Source organism: Oxyura jamaicensis, chromosome 2 (genome assembly GCF_011077185.1).
Source record: "Oxyura jamaicensis isolate SHBP4307 breed ruddy duck chromosome 2, BPBGC_Ojam_1.0, whole genome shotgun sequence".
NCBI classification, from domain to species: Eukaryota; Metazoa; Chordata; class Aves; order Anseriformes; family Anatidae; genus Oxyura; species Oxyura jamaicensis.
The window spans coordinates 119,815,917-119,838,052 of NC_048894.1; the positions used below are offsets into that span (position 1 = coordinate 119,815,917).

Here is a 22,136-nt window from a genome sequence, read left to right on the forward strand (position 1 = left end):
CACCATCTGAGCCTTTCATATTTTTCTTATACACTTCACTGTGTGATGCCGAACCGGACAGAGGTGACTACAGTGAACAAACCTGATCACTGTGGCTTATTAAACATGTAAACAACATGATGTCATAATTTGAAAATTAAGTTGATTGTTTCCTAGGCATTAAATTACAGTAGATACTTTGTAACATTAATACAAAGTTAATGGCCATGGAGCCTGGCATTATTTTAGAAAGTATAGAGAAATAGAAACAGTGTTCTACCCATTATTAACTTATCCAACTTTTAGTCTCTTGCTATCATTTCATTCTGCAGAGTACCCAAACTGCCAGCTAAATGGTTGTCAAAACTACCAGAGAAACTGTGATTAACTAGGTCTCCCTAGTTAATTTGACAATATCATTCTAAAGTCTTCAGGCAGTTCTATGCAAAGTCCATAAGCAAGGAGGCTTGACAATAATTGGGGCCAGAGTAAAAGCTTTTATCTTTATTCTTTGTCAAGGTTTTCCTCTTTTCAAGGTATGAATGAAATTTACTGGTTTTTTGTCTATTAGGATACCACATTACTTAAACTACTCTTAAACTAGGTGATATGCTGCAGAGTGTAAAGAAGTCTTTTGGTAAACTGTTCCAAGAATGTCTCTAAAATCTTATTCTCCAACCTGAACGATCAAGAGTCCTCAAAAACCTACTGTTAAAAAGTGAGTACTCACAGGGGAAATTTTGTTTGTCTTATATGAAAATAACTAAATAAAAAGAATACCAGAATTTCAGTACTAATAACCTTGCAAATGGCTGAGATGATAGCCTACCTTATGCTCTCATCACTCTGTCAGCTTCATAGACCCTACTTCTAACCACCAAAGCAGAGACAGATGGGAAATAAAATAAAAAACATATACTCTGCTAGGCATAGACTTGTGCCTCAAAATCCCTGGAGGTGTAGTTAGCTCATGGTAATCCACCTCCTGTCATGGCTTATTGCTTAATTATGGTGATGTATTTAACTTATTTATCACAAGAAAGCAATAATCTTTCACTTTAAAGAAGTGTACATTAACCATGTTGCACACATAATAGATCACAAGAATATCTAGTGTAGGATTTAAAACTATCAAGTAAGGCACATCGTTGATATCTAAATGTCCCTTGAGAAGCTGGAAAATGTCTATAAGCATATTTAAAATAAACTGCAATAGAACCAAAGCCTTTAATGGAGCTAAGAGAGCTGTTTTATGCACACTATCTTGCAGTAATCGCAGTAGTTTAAAATAGATTTTAATCAAGCACCATCTGCATAATAGGCTGAACAGGCAACATAGAATTCTACTTATAACTCTTATCATATAAAGTAAATATTGTAAAACCTCTACCACATAAAGAGAATATGTTGCAGCAGTTCTTTTGTAATCGTGTTTCTGTTAGTTAATTCTTGCTACTTGCAGTCCTCTTGCTATCTTTCCTCTAAACTACATTATTTGAAAATCTCTCATAAGTGATATTCAAATGAGCATGGAAGAAAACCCTGTTATCCATCTATGAAGAAATACATATTTGCAAACCAATAATGCTTCCAGCATTTCACAATTATGCTTGGCAATATCCAAATACATGTTTAGCGATCCAACAGTATGAAAAATGACAAGAATTACATAACTGTAATACTCCAGTGTTTAGGTGGTTGGAATAAAGCATGTGGTAAGTGGCCACTTTGTTTATAATTTTTTTTAGTTACTTACAACTACTGATTTTTAATTTCTCCCTTTTTTCTTCTTCTAGCTACAGTCCCACACATTACATTTAGAATTAAGGAGACTTAGGGATGCATACTACTTACACAAACACTATAAATGATCAAACATTATGGTTCATATCTCCATGGATATAGGCCACTTTCTGATAGTGTATATGTACAAACTTATATTTATGGTACTGTTATGATTAATCTTATGGTCAAGCAGCCTCAGCTGTCCTGCTTTTAGAGCAACACCATCTAGGACAACTGAGCTCTATAATGCAGTTCCTATCCTACTTTTGTGCTAGAGGGTATATGTACATTTCAAAGTCCAAGATGCCTATGTGAAATAGCCTTTATTAGAACAAGTATAGCCAAAAATAATTAGCAGCTGCTGCCATTAGTTCTGTGTACGTTGGACTGCATTTTGAACAATTTGAATATTTACCATAGAATGAACTTCCTGGAAGCTCAACATATGAACAATTACATCAGTTTGTAAAGTTTCCTCATTACTGGCATTTGGAATACGTACTGAAATGTAGCTGAAATGGCCATTTCCTACCTGCATAGAAATTAGTGGTTCAGTAGGAATACAATAATATTTCTAGTTCAAACATACATTTGCTCATACCTTCTGTCAACACATTTTATAAATTCATGCAAACATGAACAGGACACTGAACTTTCTTTATTTTTTCTCTAGATAGAAATAGATATAGTTGTTAGGGATTTCTCTACCAAATCTGCTATCAAAGAACCAGTGGTTTCTCTTTCGCTTGTAAGGCTGAGCATTTAGATGACAGAAAATAACAGAGGTCATCTGACTTTGAGATGATGGAGACCTATTCCATTTGAAAATGTATGTTGTCTTTTTGACCAATGTTTGTGCAGTGGCAAACATCTTCTCTTGCTTGCTAAATAGCAGAGTGTCACTGGTGATATTAATGATAAGGTGAATTCACAGTGATTTGTTTTTTACACAGCCCTCATAGCAGGAACATCTTACTAACTTCATGAAGCTGTTCAAATGTGGTGAGATAGACTAGCTTCTACAAGACTGTAACATCACACCTCTACATGACAGTTTACAGAAAAAAGAGAAAACTTAAGTTTTACCAAAGTTATATATATTCAGGTAAAAGACAGAGGTTCTCACAAGGGACACAATGGCTGCTCTACCTCTTCCTGTCCACATCCAGTACCTTTCACTAGGAGGAGAATTTCTGGAGTGAGAAGAAACCTCACATATCCCTCCAAAGCAGCACTGGGAGAATTTAATACATATCATATCTCCATAGCAAGCTGGTTTATCCTAAGTATCTCTATCCATGAATGCATTGGCAGCTTCCAGGGAGAGCAGTGTAACAGAAAGGTACACAGCAGAGGGGTTTAAATAATAAACTATAACATTACACTAGCTTTTTATGCCAATTATTCAAAATCTCTTGTCTTTATGGAGGGAACTACAGTGGAACTATTGCTTCAGATCCAACTGTGGCCAGTTTTAGGCATTTTCAGGAAGACGTAAGAAATCCCTGAGAAGACAGGTATGGTATAATGTACCTGCAATAAAGTTTACAGTTTAATCCCTATTAGTTGGAAACTAATTTAAGCTTTCAATCATTGTTAACCAAGTTTAATATCCTTTAAAACATTTCTGTTTGAACAGAAATTATGATTATTGAAACATTTTAAGGCAATGTATCAGCTTCTGCATACTAAGTTATTTCTCTCAATTTTATGTTATGTTCTGTGCCTTTTCTGATCTTTTTCTGTTTACATCATTGAGCATGAGAGGATTTTAAAGAAAGTTTTCCAAAACAACTTTTTTTTTTTTTTTTTTTTTTTTTTTTAAAGTTGAACAGTATATAATCTGTCTTCCACAAAGGACCAAGTCATACTTGGTCTGCAGTGATTATTATCTCTTCATTAAAATTGTCTTCATTTGTGTACTGTCTGCATGAAGTCACAACCCTACACTTCTGCTAGCATGAAGTGTTGCAGTGATAAAGAACATCAGAAATATGGGTTAAATAGATGAAGTATTTGATAAAAGAAAAAAGGAAACCAATTATTTGATTGGGTGTTTCTTCAGAACTTTAAAGTATCTTGCACATTCCCATCAAAAAGTACTAACAAAGAAAATGGAGTAGCAAATAAATTATTCCGAAAAAGTAATGGCTGCCTGGAATTATTTTTACATAGTAGTATTCTAAAATCTCCCTCAGTAACGAAGTGCTCATATAAAATGTATGAATTATTCAGTAATTTTTGAAACCTAAAGTTTGAGGAATTAGGGGAAAGACCTGAAATAAAACTTTAAATCTGAATTTATTTAAAATGCAGTAAAACATATGTCTTCAATTACATGATTATTTTATAGCTTGAGGCATGAAAAACAATATAATTTGAAAACAAATCAGAATTATATTTCTTGACTGGATTATACCTCCTCAGTGACTCACAATGAGTTTTCTTTACATTCCTTGCAAGTCTACAGCTTTTCCCCACAAGATACGGCCATGATACAACATCTTCACTACTGCATAACAATTGTTACGCAGTAGTGACCATAAAATAGAACTAAGAGGTTCTCAATTTCAATATGCTCTATGCCTGGTTTATTGGATGTCTGTGCTAAGTCCCTATTTTTTTTTTTTTTAATCTCAGATTTTGTGTCTGCAAAAGTAAGATATACTGACTTATTTCTGGGCATATGTTCAGGATTTGGGGAAGTTTGGGCGATTTTTGCATAACAGGTTCTAAGTCAATTATCATTTAGCATTTATCATTTAAATAAAGGTTATTTTATTATTTGAATGATAATTATTACTTTTATACTTGTAGGAACACGAAAATGAAGCTTAAAATGTCATGCTGGAGTGTTGTCACTTCCAAAAGCATAAATGCATAATGAGTCTTCAAGTTTTTCAAGGTAAGATTTTCAGTTTGTTTCTCTTCTGGTTCTTATGATGTGCTGTTTATTCATTCTGTGACCAAGCAGAAAAGACTAGCAAAAGACTAGCATATTGTACACACCATTCATACATTTTATAGCAGTAACTTGATCTTTAACTGGGAACAAACATCCATTCTATGCAAGTGAGAAAACTCAAATTTTATATAAAAGTTCTAAAGGAAAGACTATCCATTTTTTTATCCTTTCTTTTTTAATTCTTTTTTTAAATATATGTATATATGTATATATGTATATATAATTTAACAGGATTCCAGTTTGCTCTCACAAACAAGAATTATGAATTACGAATTAAGAATTATCAAGCTGCCTGAAGAATTGACTGGAAGCTACAAGTTCTGTATTCATAACCCTTTATTCACTTCAGTCAACCACCAACAATGTATAAAGTATCACCTTAATAACTGTGGCCATATGATTCATTTAGCAGGTCCTAAAAATATCCATCATTTACATTGTAGTCCTAGCATCTAAGCCTACCTTAGAGCTATCTTCTCCTTCATCTTCATGGACTGAACTGGATGGTGAAGGAGTTGCAGATTTGCTTCCAGGTGGAGAGGGTGAGTTGTGAGGAACATTGTTTCCACCCATATTCAAACCAAGCTGTGCACTGAGCTGGGACTGGTTAATAGTAGTCAGCTGCCCATGCTGCATCATTCCTGGCTGCCTAATATCTGCAGGTTGAACCCTTGGCCTCATGGTTGCCATCTGAGGATGGGAACTATACTGGGCTCCTTCTGTATTCCGTAAATCTTGCATCTACAAGAGGAAAAAAACTGCATTAAGCATTTCACTAATAATCTGTTCTTTTAGACCTCTGTTGGTGTGATTGGCTATGTAAGGCTTAAAAGAAATGGCAAGTACTTAAATAAACATATAAATACTGGAAATAAACAGAATAGGATATGATTGACATTTGCATAACACTGACTGTTATATACTATTCAGGCTCTAGCCTCAGCCTGTGGGAATTGCAGAAAGCACTGAAAGCTTGTTTCTTTATAGGGGGAACAAAAGGGCACTGCTTTCTTTAACTGTGTTGAGTATTTCAGAAATGCTAACAAATGGGGGCAGATTTGCATTCTGAAGTTTAGAGCCAGATCAGAACATGAATATCCTCAAAATTCAAGGCTATTGCCAGATCCTACTTTTCTTCTTAAAATTCGTTTGTATTCAAGCTGTGAATTTGGAAGCTGGAGTTTTCAGATTTGGAATATCTAGTATTAAACCAAAATCTGTTTTGCCTGATGCTGCCCAATGAGATATCGAAATGTTAAGGTTTCAGTCTGACAGAAAAGATCCATTGATAGACTGATTAAATGATTTCTGAGTTGATTTGCTGCTCAGACATATATGACCAGAAAGCTCGTAAGTTGCAGGATTGACAAACGAATCCATTGTGCTATGTGGGTCACTGCTTCTCAGCATTAACAAGACATACTATTTTAATTCAAGCAACAAATTCAGTCTCTGCAAGGGTAAGAATTAAAAGCATTGGAGGATGAAACTCCATTCTTGTCCAGAGGTCAAATGTACCATACACGCACACTACAGCAGATTGCCTATAACATCTTTTCAGTATACTCATACTAAACATGACAAAAAACAAAGAGTATCAAGGAGAAGCTCAGAGTTAAGCTAAGGTGTTATGTGGGTGATTTAAAATTGAAGTGTCAATTCAAAGCTGAAATGAAATAGATATAGTTGTCGTTCAGTGCATCAGACAAACATGCCGTACGTATCAAGTGAAATCTGACAGCAACTACCGTTGTGTAAGTTCCATTATGATAAGGACACATGTTAATGGTTCTATGTATTAACATAGCCACATTTATTCTACTGACAGTCTTTGTTAGACTTGTCATCCAAAACATCTAAAGATGCCTTTTTTTTTTTTTTTTTAACTACTTATACCTCATGACTTCCATAACCTATCTCTCTCTCATACACACTCTCCTATATATCAGAGCAATCTGTGAGATACCTTTCAACCAGCAAGGAACAGAGAAAGAAGAGATAAACCTGTAATTTCACCTTTCCTCTTATTACTGAGAGAGTAAAAAATTACAAATTTTAGGGAGATATTTTATGAGCTTAGGGATTCATTTTTATAAGGCTGACTGGCTAGCAGTAAATCTAATAATAGCATTAGTCCTGGAATACTTACCACTTTAAATATATGTGTATCTCTGAGAAGTATTTGGAATACATTCTGCCAACGTGACATCACAATTATACCTGTATGTATATTGCTTCAGAAATTAATAGCTTTTGGTAAGAAAGGGTTATCAATACAAACACGTTCAAGTTCACTTAATGACTACTAAAGCACTGGAGAGGAGAGACAGAGCAGTGTATGAAGTCAATTGAAGGCTGAAATTTGAATCCTGACAGTCATTCATATGTTTAAAGATTGCTACTGACTTGTTCCCTTCCCTCCGATACCAGCTCCCCTTCTAGTCAAACATATTAGTCTTGAAAGCTATCATTATCGCTGCCTCTAGCAGACAATCCACACCAAAGCAGTCGTGTCCATAAAGCTCTAACTACTCCTCCTCCCCATTTCCCCGGATCCAGCTGTTTTGCTGAATAGCAGTTGGAGGGGGCGAGTGGGAAGGCAGGCTGCCCCCAGGCCCTCTCCTAATGGAGCTCACCAGCTGCCGTACAGCCTGGCGCCAGCATGGATGGGAGGGGTGCTGGGTCCCTGGTGAGCCGGGGGAAAGAGGCACCTCTGAAAGCACCCTGGTCACCCCATCTGCTGCATGCAACACCCAGCATGGATCAGTACCCTCCCAGGAGATTTTGCATTAGGCATAGTGTTGCCTGCAGGTTGAGGGAGGTGGTGCGTCCCTGCTGTTCAGCACTGGGGAGGCCACACCTGGAGTATTTCATGCAGTTTTGGGCTCCCCACTACAAGAGAGACCTGGGCATACCAGAGGGAGATAAACTAAGGGCCACAGAGATGACTGAGGGACTGGGGCACCAGTCCTATGCGGAGAGGCTGAGAGAGCTGGGACTACAGAAGAGGAAGGTCAGGGGAGAAGCTCATCAATGTCTGTGGTTACCTGAAGGGAGGGTGCAAAGAGGATGGAGCCAGGCTTTGTTCCAGTTTGCACCCAGTGCCAGGACATGAGGCAATGGGCACAAACCGGAACATGGAAGGTTCCATCTAAACATCTGGAAGCACTTCTTTACTGTGCTGGTGGTGGAGAGCTGGTACAGGTTTCCCAGAGAGGCTGTGGAGTCTCCCTCCTTGTAGATCTTCAAAAGCCACCTGGACATGGTCCTGGGCAACCTGCTCTGAGTGGCCCAATTTGAACAGGGAATTGGACCAGATGATCTCCAGAGGTCCCTTCCCACCTTAGCCTTTCTGTGATTCTGTGATAATGTGAATGTGTATCCAAATGATTTTATGAAGTCTGGAATGGAAATGAGCACTATCTGAAACTTCTGAAAACTGCTTCAGTCTTCTGAATGAACATGACAAATATCTGTCTCATTGAAAGCAGGGCAAAGGTTATAATTTTAATAATTTTTCCCCAAGTAAAATACAATAAATTTGTTATTTTTCAAACACTCTCTCCTTTATTAAAAACTCTTTATATGAGTTTCAAATATTATCAGATGGATACTGCAGAGCATTCTGTCTGTCATCTTTAAACAACATATATTTTTAAATAATCTATGTCCAGTTTTAACTCCAGCATTGAACATATGTTGTTTTCAGATAACATGACAACAACTGGACAGTTTTGGACATACCTCCATACAAAATACATATATACATATTTGCAAGAGAGCCCTTCACTAAGGAAATTCTGAGAACTGCAAAAGGGCTGGTGCAGTAGAAAAAAATGGTATTTTTCTTTTCATTGTGATTCAGCATGTCTTTTGAACTTTTAAATTAGATGAATACTAGGCTACCTTTACAAAACCAGGAGTAAGTAGTATGGTGACAGCTTGCTTAGAAGTACACATTTCCTTTTAGATGCTAATCCAGAAACTGTCATCTAAGGGACCTGCATGAAGAGAAAAGTGTGAGCTGGCTGGGAACATGTCAGTGACATCCATGCACAGACCTGTGGCCCTCGGCAAGGAGTATCAACATGGCTTTGCATCTGCAGATGAGATTTCTGTCTCACCTCTCTTTGCCATGCACTGCAGAGCCTTCCCAAATCATGACCCTTCCTAGGGAAACAATGGGATTGTCTACGAAAATGGAAAGTTAACCACATCAACTGTGAAATGTTACAATGTGGAAAGCACGTGATGTTGAATCTTCAGGTTTCTAAGGAATCAACAGATTTCAAGAATTGTTCCATTTTCTATGTTGACTTCAAGAACAGTCCCAGCAATGAAAACTACATACTTCCACTGCCACTGTAGTGTGACAGTATGCCCGTTTCACACAGTGTGATGACCTTGTCACTGTGAGAACAGTAGCACTGATCATAAACATTCTCTGTAAACATTACAAGCAGAGTATGACCAATTCTTTATAAATGACTTCAAAATCAGAAGCTTCCTATTGTTTGTTCTTCCAGATGGAGTTTTACAAAGCCCACCAGTGTGTGGCTGTGCTGGAGCCATATTCAGTATGCAGAAGTAATATTGCAAACACTCTGCTGAATACAAAGCTGAATATAAATCCTGGTGAATGGCAGAATGCCAAATGGAAGAACAAAGTTAAAGAATTTGTGTGCTACAGAGGATAAGGACAGTCTTAAACTGATGCCTTCAATGGCCTCTCTGATGAGGTAATAATGATAATATCTGGAAATTTAATGTCATTCTCCATCTGTCAATTCAATGTTTCAATTCAATTCAACTTGTGTTGTATTCAGAATTAGAACATGCCTGGTTTAAGTGTTTGAATGCAAGTTAAAATATATAGTAAGAGCATCTAATTCTGAGGTGTGTACCGATAACCTACCTAATGGTCACATATTTAGTGCACTACCAGAACAGTTTGATATCTGGCTGAAAACAAGCTCCTAGTGCTCTGTTCAAAGCTCCTAAGGTAGTAAGAACAGAACTAAAGTGCTTTAAACATCAGACCATCATTCTCCCCATCAGCTTAAAGAAACAATGAAGAAAAGCATGCTATGCAGAACACAGCAATATCTTCCCTACATAGAAATATCTCGCTGTGGGACAATATGAATACAGTACACTAATCACAGAATCACAGAAAATAGTGCTAGAAGGTTATTTAGTCCAACACGTTATCTCACAGCAGGATTAGCTATACCTAAATCATTTCTGACAGATGTTTGTCTAACCTCTTCATAACCTCCCTAGGCAATTCTTGTGCTTAACTATCCTTACAGTGGAAAGGGCTTTTTTTCTGTAATGTCTCACCTAAATCTCCTTTGTTGTAATTTAAACCTACTACTTTTTGCTCTACTCCCAGTGGACATGAGGGATGTTTTTCCCCTTCTTTACAGAAAAGTTGTACACACTAGAAGGCTATTATGAATTTCCTTTCAGTTTTTTCTTCTTCAGAATAAACAACTAAACCTGAAGATTGAGACTTTTTTTTTTTTTTTTTTTAAATATATATATGCTCTGTTTTTTACACTTATGATCATTCTTCCTGATACCCTCTGGACTATGTCCAATAGTCTTTGTCTTTATTGAAATATCATGCCCCAAACTCCGCTAAATATTTTTATCTGACACAGCATTCAAATAGAATCCTTCAAGTCTCTCACAGGATCTAGGATAAAGCATTAAAAAATCCCTAATAATCTGTCTTTTTTAACATAAGATGCAAGATGCAAAGAGTCAAATGGCAAGACCCTTAACTAGCAACCCAGAAGCTGGCTTTAGAAAGCAAATAAGTTTTTTCTAAGAAGCATTAGGCAGGGAGTTTCAAATGGAAAATGCTGTTAGCAAAATAATTCCCATGTTATTTTTTTCTTGTTATAACTAAGAATTGTAATGCAACATCTCTCTCAAAAGCTGTAAAATTCCAAATTGTTCCTCCCTACTTAAATAAATTCTAAAAAATCTAATCCTTAAATGAAAGAAGAAAGACAAGTTGCCTTAACAGACTGAAGTAAACATGACAGGTCTAAGTATATACAAGAAATGCTAGGGATTATGCTATGTACTGGAGATGAAAACATTAAAATATAAGGAGAAATGCACAGAGCTTACTCACTGAAGTAAGTGGAGAACACATATCTCACTACCCGATGCAAATTCATACCAAGCCACAGCAGGCATTATTGCTAATATCACCAACATATCTTTTAATAAATAAATAAATAAATAACAAAAAAAAAAGCTTATTTTTTTAGTGAGAGCTAATATAGACTTTTCTGATGGACATTTTGGAAGAGGTTGATGGTCCTTTACTTCTTGTCTAAGTGTTGAAGGTAAATCAGTGAGAAACAATTATGTATACTAATGTGAATCTATGTTACAATCAATTAATTCAAATAAAGATTTGACTTTGGGAGAAAAATGCATAGAATCTTAAGCATTATCTATGAAGACACCATAGTGTGCTTCCTTCTTCACTGATGTCATCCATCTTAGTCACTGTTTTGGTGCCACAGGTGTTCTTTTGTAGGCTGAAGGTGTTTCTCATTGATATTCTAAGAAACACTTGTGACAGTACCTGTGGCATATTAAAACTGAAAAAAAATCTGTTTTTAAATAATGCAACATTGAAATGTAACATTAGCCCCAATTGTGCCAACCTCCTAAAAAGCCATGAGATTTGCTTAGAAATTTTAGTTTTTATTTGAAGTGCTTTATTTGTATTCTATCATAAGCCAATGCACATCTGCAAGATGTCTTAAAGTGACTCAGAGATGCTCTTTAAGAAAGAGACAAAAATTTGAATTTCTACATAATTACTTGACTTTTTAAATGAATGTTTAAAAAGAAAAGAAAAAGACAACATTCAATGGCCGGACAGTTTTTTGAAAGCTGATACACTGAAAAGGAACTGTATTTGGGAGAAAATAACCATCCTTTATGGTGCAAACAAGCAATTGCAAAACCAAAAAGCTTGTAATTTTTTTTTTTTTTTTTTTTTGTAATAATCCAAAATGAAAGTAATATTCATCATGGAATCAGAGCTAAGTTTAAACTTAAACACATCTAAAAATGTAAAAGTCCATTCTATACACCCAAAGCTTTCACTTAATTTTTACTGATATCAAGTAGTAATAACCTATGGTTATTTGTTGTGTACTGGATTTTAGATTAATAACAACTCAATTAAAAGCAAACCATGCAGTTTCACATGTAGTTTTGCATCATGTGATGCTACTCAATGCAGTAATATAAAACTAGTTGAACATCTGCATTTGTAAACCACGGAAGAATAAAAATTGACTCCAGTATTAAGAAGTTTGAAATCTGACAAGTCAGGCTTCACTGATCAGAATGGATGAAGGTGTGTATAACTGGTGTGTATATCCTGTCATGAACAAAGGCAGATCAAACCCTAATATTCACAATTAAAGTAGAAATCATATCTGTAACCACGTCTTCTTTTTACATATTTAAAAGAATGTATGCTGAAGAAAGGTTTGTTATGAGAGTTAAAGTTACTGTAAAATGACCACAGAGAACCATTCAAAATACATTAAAAGGAATAACCCAAAGCACCAACTAATAGAAAAAGGGATGTGTTTTCATCATCTCATTTTATAATTCTCTTCTGTATCAGCTAACTGCATAATGATAGACTGAGTTTTAAAGTAAGTGGGTATTTTGGGAATTTTTTAGTGTTGTACACAAATGCATTTTATATACTAAGCCCAGTGCATTTTCAGGATAATTAAAGGATCATTCAAAATTTGTGTTGATTAGGAAAACGGTCTTAAAATTAAGCAGCAGAAACCTCACATATAAAAAGAACCCTAAACTAAAACAAACAAACAAACAAACAAAAAAACCACCACCTTATTAAATTTACTACTCTAATCTTTCCAAAATCATTCTGTTAAAAATTAAACCACTTTAGGTTGCTTTATATAGTATTGGTTCTGCAAGTGATCTTAAGCTCCTTTAAAACAATTATATACTCAAAATTTGACTGCAAAATTTTATAGCACAATCACATAATGACTAGAATGCAATAATATACAGTTTCCATATTTCTTAGTACACAGTTAATTTGGTGACTATTAACATTCTTTTCTACTTTATGTTTTAATATCCTTTGAGTCACACAGGGCCAAGGTCTCAAAACTAATCATAAAAAACTACCGACTACTATTCACTCTAATATAATAACCCTTTATTTAAAACAACCTCCAATAAATTTCATTATAAGAAGTTATTAAAAGGGTTAAAAACCTATTAAATGTCAAAGAATTTGCCTGACTCAAACTTCTAATAAAGAAACAGAATAGGCTTTCTTTCTGAATTATTTAAATCTTTACTGACTGTGCACTGAACCATGAAATTAGAAAAGTGTTATTAGAAGTGTTCTCTGGTTTTTATAAAAGTTGTAGCATAGAATATATCAAACCACAGTCTTTAACTAGACTAGTTAAAGAAATAGGTTTTTAATCCTGAATACATGTTTTTCACTGATATAAAGGGTCATAATTAAAAGTCTGGCCTGGCAGCTGAAGATAATAAAATTATTATTACAGGAGCATACATGTTCATTTGGTATATTCTAGATGTATGTTTCCATTTTAATTTGGACAAATCTCTTCAATTTTGTTTGATCTTTCAAAGTCCACTAATTTGGATCCTCTCAGCAAACAATTAAGCTTTTAATAGTGACTCATTTTAAAGAATTAATGGTGAATAATGTGTGTTATCTTTTTCTCTTTTTTAAGGGTCTAATGCTTAACAGCAGGTATAGGTTGACAATAGACAAATGGAATCTAGGAAGTGCAAGTCAAATATTCTAGTATACATCTACTGATAACAATATTATCCCTTCACTTCATTTTCCAAATAACAACAGAACCATTTTCTATTCCACCAATTATTTACATAAGGAAAACAATCTTGCATTTCACATTTATTTTAGTGATGCTAAAGAATGCCTGAGTCAGCAGTATATGCACAGGTTCACTCAAAGACAGCTTGAATCAATAGTCTTTCATCAAAAGAAATAAAGTCAGGAAGACTATTGAGAAAGACAATATTGTTTTCCCTTCTTTTAGACAATAAAAATAGAGGCATCCAAGGGACATGAAGTGATTAGATCTAGGAATAAAAAATAGACCCTTGGAAATACTGCAAGCTATGCTTGCTGCAGGGCAGGAGGGAAACAGACAACTACAGCTGTCTTGGCAGTGCTTTACTCCTGTGACTGGCCTGAAAGAATGTAGTTGCCAATGTGAGAATGCTGAAACCTTCATTGGGTTCTGCTCTATTCTCTTTCTCTTTCTCTTTCTCATTCTCATTCTTTCTCTCTTTTTTCTTTTCCTTCCTTTTTTTTCTTTTTTTTTTTTTTCTTTTTCTTTCTCTCTCTCTTCCTTTTTCTTTTTCTTTTTCTTTTTCTTTTTCTTTTTCTTTTTCTTTTTCACTTTCCTATGATGTTCACCACATTATGAAACTATATTCCCACAGTGAGTTGGGCAATGTGATTATTATCTGTCATGTGTTGTTTGTTCTATATGTTTTAACAAACAAAGGTACCCTGACTACACTGTCCATTTCTCTTACCACAAAGTAAAGGAACTTGTATAGACACATTTACATTAACAAAACAATCTGGAAAGTCTTTCTTGAATCAGCATCACCCCCTGTAGCTGATTTGAAATTTTTCCAACAGATGTGCCAAGAGAGGATCTGGCCATGAGAGTAGAGTGTGCTAAGCACAGTGTACAATTAGGGATGTAGTTAAGTGCATAGTTGTGTGTCTCTTGGTGATGTCAATACATCTTCCATTGAATTTTGTCATACATATTTTAAATATTTTAATATTTCAGTGTTAATATTTAGAAGATAAGGGGATTTAGCATTTAAATACATAAATTTGCAATGAGATATTAATATACATCACATTACATATTTCAAAAGAAAGTGTAGCTTGCACAGCATTTAGAAAGTATGTAATTTGAAATAAATTGGAAATGATAGAATTAGACTGGGGTGTTTAAATAAAGGTGTTTAAGGATGTTAAATAAAAAACATAATGTGACTTTATAGTATTTACTATGTTAAATCTGGCTCCATGTGAATGATTTGTGTATGACTATGTCTGTATGTTTAGAGCAACACAGATGCAGTCATTTACTGTCTTGATATGTCTGAAAGTATTTAAGGAAGATGCAGAGACATTGAATGACCAAGTAACCCTTTGAATTCTAGTCTATTCAGGCTCCTAAGCTGATATAATGAGCTTAGTTTCAGTAAGGAGTGGCTGTCCAAGCAGAAGCTACTAGACCTACACTCATTGGTGACAGATACAACAGGGAAAAATACAGAAAAGAGAAACATAAAATGTAAGAGGTATAACTGAACATTATTCCTGGTGATTTCACAGCATATATCATGTTGATTCATGCTCTTCCTTGATTCTTATCCCCTTTTGAAAACAATCAACCTTAGATTTGTAATAGCTGAATTATTTCAATGGATAGCAACAAACTCTGGAAGTTGATGGGGAATGGGACTCTGCCTTTCCCACTCTGTGAAGTTCAAGGAAAATGAATGCTCGATTTTTTCTAGTTGACAAATTTAGGTAAAAAATATGAAATGCTCAATATTCTGTACAAAGCAAAGAGTGAGTGACTCATCCAAAATTCATGTGTGGCTAACTTTTGTCCCTCAGTGCAATTTGTGGTTCCTCTTTATCTCAATAATTGTTCCATTTGCCTGCCCCAAAGAAGGTTCTGTTGCTCATTGAGTTTAATATATTATTTCAACAGCTATGCTCCTCAGATTCAGCGATAGCAGTCTCTCAAGTGCAGGTGATATCCATGTGTGAAGACACAGAAAATTACTTCTGTGTATTCTCACAGAATACACAGAAATACAAAAGGAAACTACTTCTGGTTAGGAAATTACAGTGAAAGAGCTGTGACACATGAAAAGTTTGTGTAATATTGAGGTGTCTCCAGTCTCCTAACAGGCAAAATCTCCCTTTTATCTTAGTCCCAAGAAAAGTTAATCTCCTCACTATGTTGGACTCTACAGCACATCAGATAGAATGAGAGATTTTTGAAACACTGTCAATGACGTTTACTCTAAGTACGCTGCTTCACTGGAACAGGCTTTTGAAAGGGAAGAGAAGCTGTCTTTCTGATGTCCAGCTGTTTTGTCACTGGATGGAAATAAAGAGCAGAAAGATCTCAAATGAAAATTTCTGTCATCTATAAGGCACTAAAATTTGAGTCTACTATATGCTCTAATAAACATCTCATTACCTCGATCATTAGACTTACAAGATTTTTGCTGTTCCACACAAACATTTAAGGGATATTTTTTTTTTTTTTTTTTTCCCATTCCAATGTGATATTAAGTTGGACGTTTAAATTGAAGTAACACTGGGAGATCTAGTCCACAATTGGTTACATTCTTCATCTTGGGCACTGTGACATGTAGTGTCCTTGAAATTATTTCCTGAAGCCATGATGTTCTATCTTGGGTGGTAGTTTATAAAAGATGTGACTACAACAAAATCTCCTGAAGATTTAACAGTTAACTAAGTCTGAACACGAGTAAATTAGAAACAACTGGATTTGGGAGGCTCAGGTGGCTCACTCAGATGAGTCTCTCAGAATCAGGCTCATTAATAAATACCACCCCTATTTAAGCAAACTATTTTGCTAGCCATTTCAGTCTCAGATGGAAACAGTGTTGTTGTGCTAGGTCTTGCATTCCCATACCCAACAATTACATTAAACCAAATGACCCTTCCCTTAACTCTCTGCTATCCCAGTGCTAAACCACAAAGAGTCATGACTGAACATTATCTGTCCATCAGTCATCATTGACACGTGTGTTTGCTGAAAACTAGTCATATAGGTTTTGGGTGTTCATTTTGTGAATTTTAGCTTGATTCTGGATTAAGTTTATTTTCCTTGATAAAGATCATATTTTCCTAGCTGATACCAGTAACCTGAAAAAAAAAAAACACACAACAAACATATCCCATACAATGCTACTTTTTATTAAGTATAGTATCATAACAAAACCCATAATTTATAAGAATGAGTTGGATAGTTTAAATGACTTTAGTGAAAGGATCTATTACCAAATTTTCCTGTTGCTATGCTGCAGTCTTGTAAATTCTCAGTGTGAGTGATAGTGCTAATGGAAGTTGAAACAAAGGGTCTGCAAAACGTTTAACTCAAAAGATATTTTTAATACATATTATCTTGTTATCAAGTGATAAACTTACTGATATTTGTAACTATATTGTCATAATTTTCCCTGAAATATAAACTTAATGCCACAGTTAAATATTGTGGGTTTTGTAAATGTTAAGCATATGTGTGACTGCTAGGCAAGACACTTTTTCTAAGTTATGAAAAATATGCTTGGCTCTCAGGGAAAAAGCGATTTAATGATATGCTAATAAGTCCATCATTCTTTTGTATTGTATTATTTACAGTTCTGTCTCTAAAACTTATTTAACATCTCCAGAATAATTATCCATCTGCAGCTTTCCAAGTCCAATATTATTATTCTGAAACAAGAAAAATCTCGATTATTTTATTTTCAACTATGTAGAAGATGAACAGATATGCAGCAGTCTCAAAAGAATAAAATTAGTAAATCTGTTTTGCTTAGTGTCTATTATATTAGAATGTGACCAAAGTCCTTCCTGGAAACCTTCTTTTTAATTTAAGAATATCTTTTATTTTGTTGGTTTGATATCACTAAATGTTGGATACCTTCCTTAACAAAGCCTGGTCAACTTACCAAAACAATTTCTGAGAAAAAAGGACAAACTTATTGAAAAGGAATACACTTTGGGCAATCAAAACATTTATACAGTAATTTCACTTTATTCTTGTATGCCAGGGAAGTATACTGAAGTCTGTGATGAGTCTCTACAACTACATCAAAGAAGGTTGTAGCAGGGTGGGGGTCAGTCTCTTCTCCCAAGCAGCAAGTGATTGGACAAGAGGAAATGGCCTCCACCAGGAGGATTAGGTTGGATATTAGGAAAAAAATCTTCACTGAAAGCATTGTGAGGCATTGGAACAGAATGCCCAGGGAAGCATATGAGTCACCATCCTGGAGGTATTCAAAAATCATGCAGATGTGGTACACAGGGACATGGTTTACTGGTAGACTTGGCAGTGCTAGGTTAATGGTTGGATTTGATGATCTTAGAGGTCTCTTCCAAACTAAATAATTCTATGCTTCTATCATTCTAATGTGTTGTGATATAATATTTGTTTTTTATATCTTGGTCTAGACAGTAGCAAAACTCAATGTATTCCAGTTGTTTTGCATGAAATACAGAAAAGTTTTATGTCAAAATTTAAGGAGGAGCCAATTACTGTCTGCAGTGGAGAAAAAGGAAGAATGAATAAGTGCACAGAGTATGAGCTCAGGACATTAAAAATAAACAAAAACAACAAACCCAAATTCAGGAATTTGAAGCTATGGAAACCACACAATCATGGTGATGAAAGAAAAGTATACTTATCTAACACAGCAGATTAATGAGAGACCATGAAGTTAGGGTTTAAAGAGGGTTTTTTTTTTTTCCAGCTAGAGAAGTCAGAAACCACTGTGGATCCAGAGTGATGTTTTCTGGAGAGAAGACTTTTCAAAGAAATGACTTTGGTGTTTTTCCGGCGTCACCTCACAAGATCATCAGTGTTGAAATGTTTCAGTTGGATGAATTTTACCATCATTTTGAAGAAAATCTGAAAAGTTTTCCTCTTCCCTTTGGTTTTGGATGAGGGTCTAGTCATATTAACCTACTTCTAGCTTCCATTCAGGACTATATAACCCACTCAGTTTGAGAAGAACATGGCAATAAGTAATAATATTAATACAATACAGAACATAACTGGTTACATTTCCCAGGTCCAGGTTTCATGCTGCTGTGATCACACCAGCCCTGTAAATTCCCAAACTCTTCTGTTGCCTATACAACAGCTCAGTTGACAGATAAAGGCTCTGGTTCTAATTTTCAGTCTATTAATGGGTCAAATCCAGATTAAAGTAACTGAATAAAATCCACCCAAATCTGAGATGACAGCTATGTGCTGAGCTTTAAAATTGCCAGGAGGTAACTCTGGAAACTACCCTGAACAGGCGAATACTCAGATGCTATGGAAGAGAATACTTACCATTAAAGAGATTATAATTCACATAAACTCAAAATGACACAACAGAGGAATATCCCGAGTAACAGAAAGAGCTATCCATACTGTTTTGTCTTGTTCATATGCCAAAGTCTGCCTTCAGGTGAGCCCTTGATGCCAACATACCACTTGACCTGTGTACCACTTTCCATTGCAGTACCACATTAATATTCTAAAATAAGGTCATCCTCTCTGGTATAGAGCATTGAGAATTCTATAACTGCAGAAACTCAACATATGCTGTCTTACTTCTCTCAGCAATCATTTTCCTCATTTCAGGAAGAAATTTAAAATGTAGTTGCTGTGTGTGCAAAAGTACATCCATGACTGTTCACATAATTACTGCAATTATGAATGCAATTCAGGTAAATATGCAAGCAAACTACTAGCTAAGCCTGTAACTGGTAATTTATGTGTGCCTTTACCCAATTTGCATGGGCAATTTTCATAATTACCTTCCCAGGTTTAGTACATAGATCTCAGGACTCAGTTTACATAAAATCTGACTGAATAACTAATGAAGGACTGATGAAGGATGCATAAGTGACTAGTAGAATAAAGAAATTAGAAGCATATAGAAAGAAAATAAACTGAACAAAGTTAACTTCAGCTTATGCATTAGCCTTTATTTATATTACATTTTGAAAGAAGAGGATATGAGTAATGCATTAAATAGGTTGAGTTCCCTCAATTATCCTTCCTTCTCCTGTTTTCAGTATACAACCTACTCTTTCTGGAAGTCAAAAAACACAATGACTTTCAGACAGACAAGTTACTTATGTACAGGGCAATTTACAGTAAGTGAAATTGTCATTTCAAGTGTCTAGCTCTACATCTGAGAAAACCAGAGGAGTTGAACATAAAGCCAAAACAGGCCCCCAGTCATGTTTACAGATAAGCAACTGAATGAGTTTACAAGTGTCTTCTTTCTCTGAAGAATGAAGAAAACATGCCGCATTCAACTGACAGAGACATTTCAAGTAATTATACTTCTGTTGTTACACTCCTAAGCATATTAATAAAAAAAAACTTGGTTTGTTTGTTTTTTATTTTCAGAAGACAAGAGAATAGAACCATTTTAGAATGAAAAGGAAAAACATACCTACCTATGTTAACCTTGATGATGAATTATAAAAAAGACTTTGCAATTGCATTTATATTCTAGGTTTCTAAGGAGAAGAGTACCACAATACTTAGAAAATATGCATGTGTTAGAGAAAAGGAAGGATCCTAAAGTGCTTCTCTGTGGAAACTACCTCTATTTATGGAAACTTGTAGGATCAAGCCCAATATATTTAATTACTTCTATAACATTAATTTTAAAGAATTTTAGTCCCTAACTTTATAATATTTAGGAAAGGTTTATTAAAAACTTTAAAAATGGTATATTTAAATTTGGATAATTTAGAAATGTCTTTTGAAAATTCTGATGCTTTTGTGCAGTTTGGTAATGGTATGATTGATATTTATGGTACCTGAAATAGACTGCTTTTATTTTCAAAGTTGAGTAAACTGCCTCTGCTATAAGAAGTGTGGTTTTTGAGATAGATTGTTCAGATATAATCATATACAGAATATTTGCTCCCCATGATAACTCAGATTAATATCTCTTTGGCATTATTACATTTTACTCCTGCTAGCATTGTAGAATCAACAAAACCATAGGATAGTAAGTGAAGCTATTTTTTTGCTAAGAAATGATAAACTGAATTCTTAAATGAATTCTAGATGAATTACCAACCTCTGCCACCTAAAACAATCCCATTTGAGCACAACAGAGATAACAGGTCTGATATGTAAGAAACAAGCAAATCAAATCTCTGCTTATCAATGGGTAACAGTTGCTATGTCTTAAAAGTGTTGCTGAGATCATTTGGTTTGGAAATTACTGGCACATGATAAACATTGTTCCATATCATACTATATCAGTAGTATTATAATGTTCTGAAAAATAATTGTACCATGCAGTGTTTAAAATAACAGATGCTAAATCTCACGTTTTAATGAGGAATATTTGCACGTAAGTAACTCCCACTACTATTTAGGAAGTAGAAAAAACAAAACAAAACAAAACAAAACAAACAAACAAACACCATTATCAAAAGAACCAAAGAAGCAGTGCCTTTGTCCTTTTTCTACATGAAGGCCTACCTTCCTTAATTTGTCTCATTTTGGAGCTCAGCTTTAAGTACATCCAAAATGCTTTTCTTAATTTTAGAAGAAGATAATGGAAAACATGTAACTAATTAATCTTGATATATTTGCATATAAGGTTAGTAAAGTGAACATACTGGAAATACTTTAGAAAGATATGCAGATACGCATGTTGTTGGTGTGATGCTCAAGTTTTTCAGCCTTTAATTAATTCCATAATTAAAGGACTAGCAAGAATAAATATGCTCAGAAGGCAAATATGAACCCTATAACATGTTGAAATTCATAGAATACTTTATTTTCTCCAGTTAAAATATAGTTGCACACTTGTGGCAACTTATAACCAACTCCAAGCCACACTTCTCAGTTTTATCTCATTTTCTAATTATTTTGTTTTTAAGTTTTGTTTGTTTGTTTGTTTGCTTTCCCAACACCTAATTCCATGATATTTAATAATATGATTACTATGGCAGCATTCAAGGAGTAAAATTTTGGAATACATAGATTAACAGTCTGAAGGACCAGAGCATCACTTCATTGCAGAATTATATAGAGTTTTTACACTTAACTCAGTGGTTGTCAGTTCTGATCATCTTTAAAGTCTGACTGGACCACTGTGGCTGGCAACTACTGTGAAAATCTTTACTGACGCTAAAGAAAATATTCTGTTTTTACTCACTGTGGTTTAACAAGAGACATATTCCTGTTACTGCTCTCTAGCAAATCCAAATGTTGTAATTAATATTGTAAAATTGCAATGGGAAATCCTACCCCCATCTTCCCAGGAACTATCAGAATCTGCAGAAAGATGAATTCATGTAGCCCTACATATGAGAATGGTTGTTTAGAATAGCCTGAGATGCTGTTTTAGCACATGGACTTTGATTCAGGGACAGAAAACAAACGTTTTTTTTCTTTCTTTTGACATTGATAGGATCTGAACCAGGGCTACATCTTCCCTATGTATTTGAAATGTTCATCAGATTTATTGTTATAATATATGGACG

General features: G+C 34.9%; 1 protein-coding gene across 9 annotated transcripts in view; it reads right to left on the reverse strand.

Annotated features, from left to right (window-relative positions):
* Positions 1-22,136, reverse strand: part of TOX (thymocyte selection associated high mobility group box) — a 219,771-nt gene that overhangs the window by 38,236 nt on the left and 159,399 nt on the right. For 8 of the 9 annotated variants that reach the window (XM_035318437.1, XM_035318440.1, XM_035318439.1 and 5 more), the window contains one exon: positions 5,192-5,470. The exons of the other annotated variant lie outside the window; for it this stretch is intronic. In XM_035318437.1, coding sequence (XP_035174328.1) covers positions 5,192-5,470 — 279 coding nt within the window. The remainder of the gene's footprint in view (positions 1-5,191; positions 5,471-22,136) is intronic. 9 annotated transcript variants of the gene reach the window in all.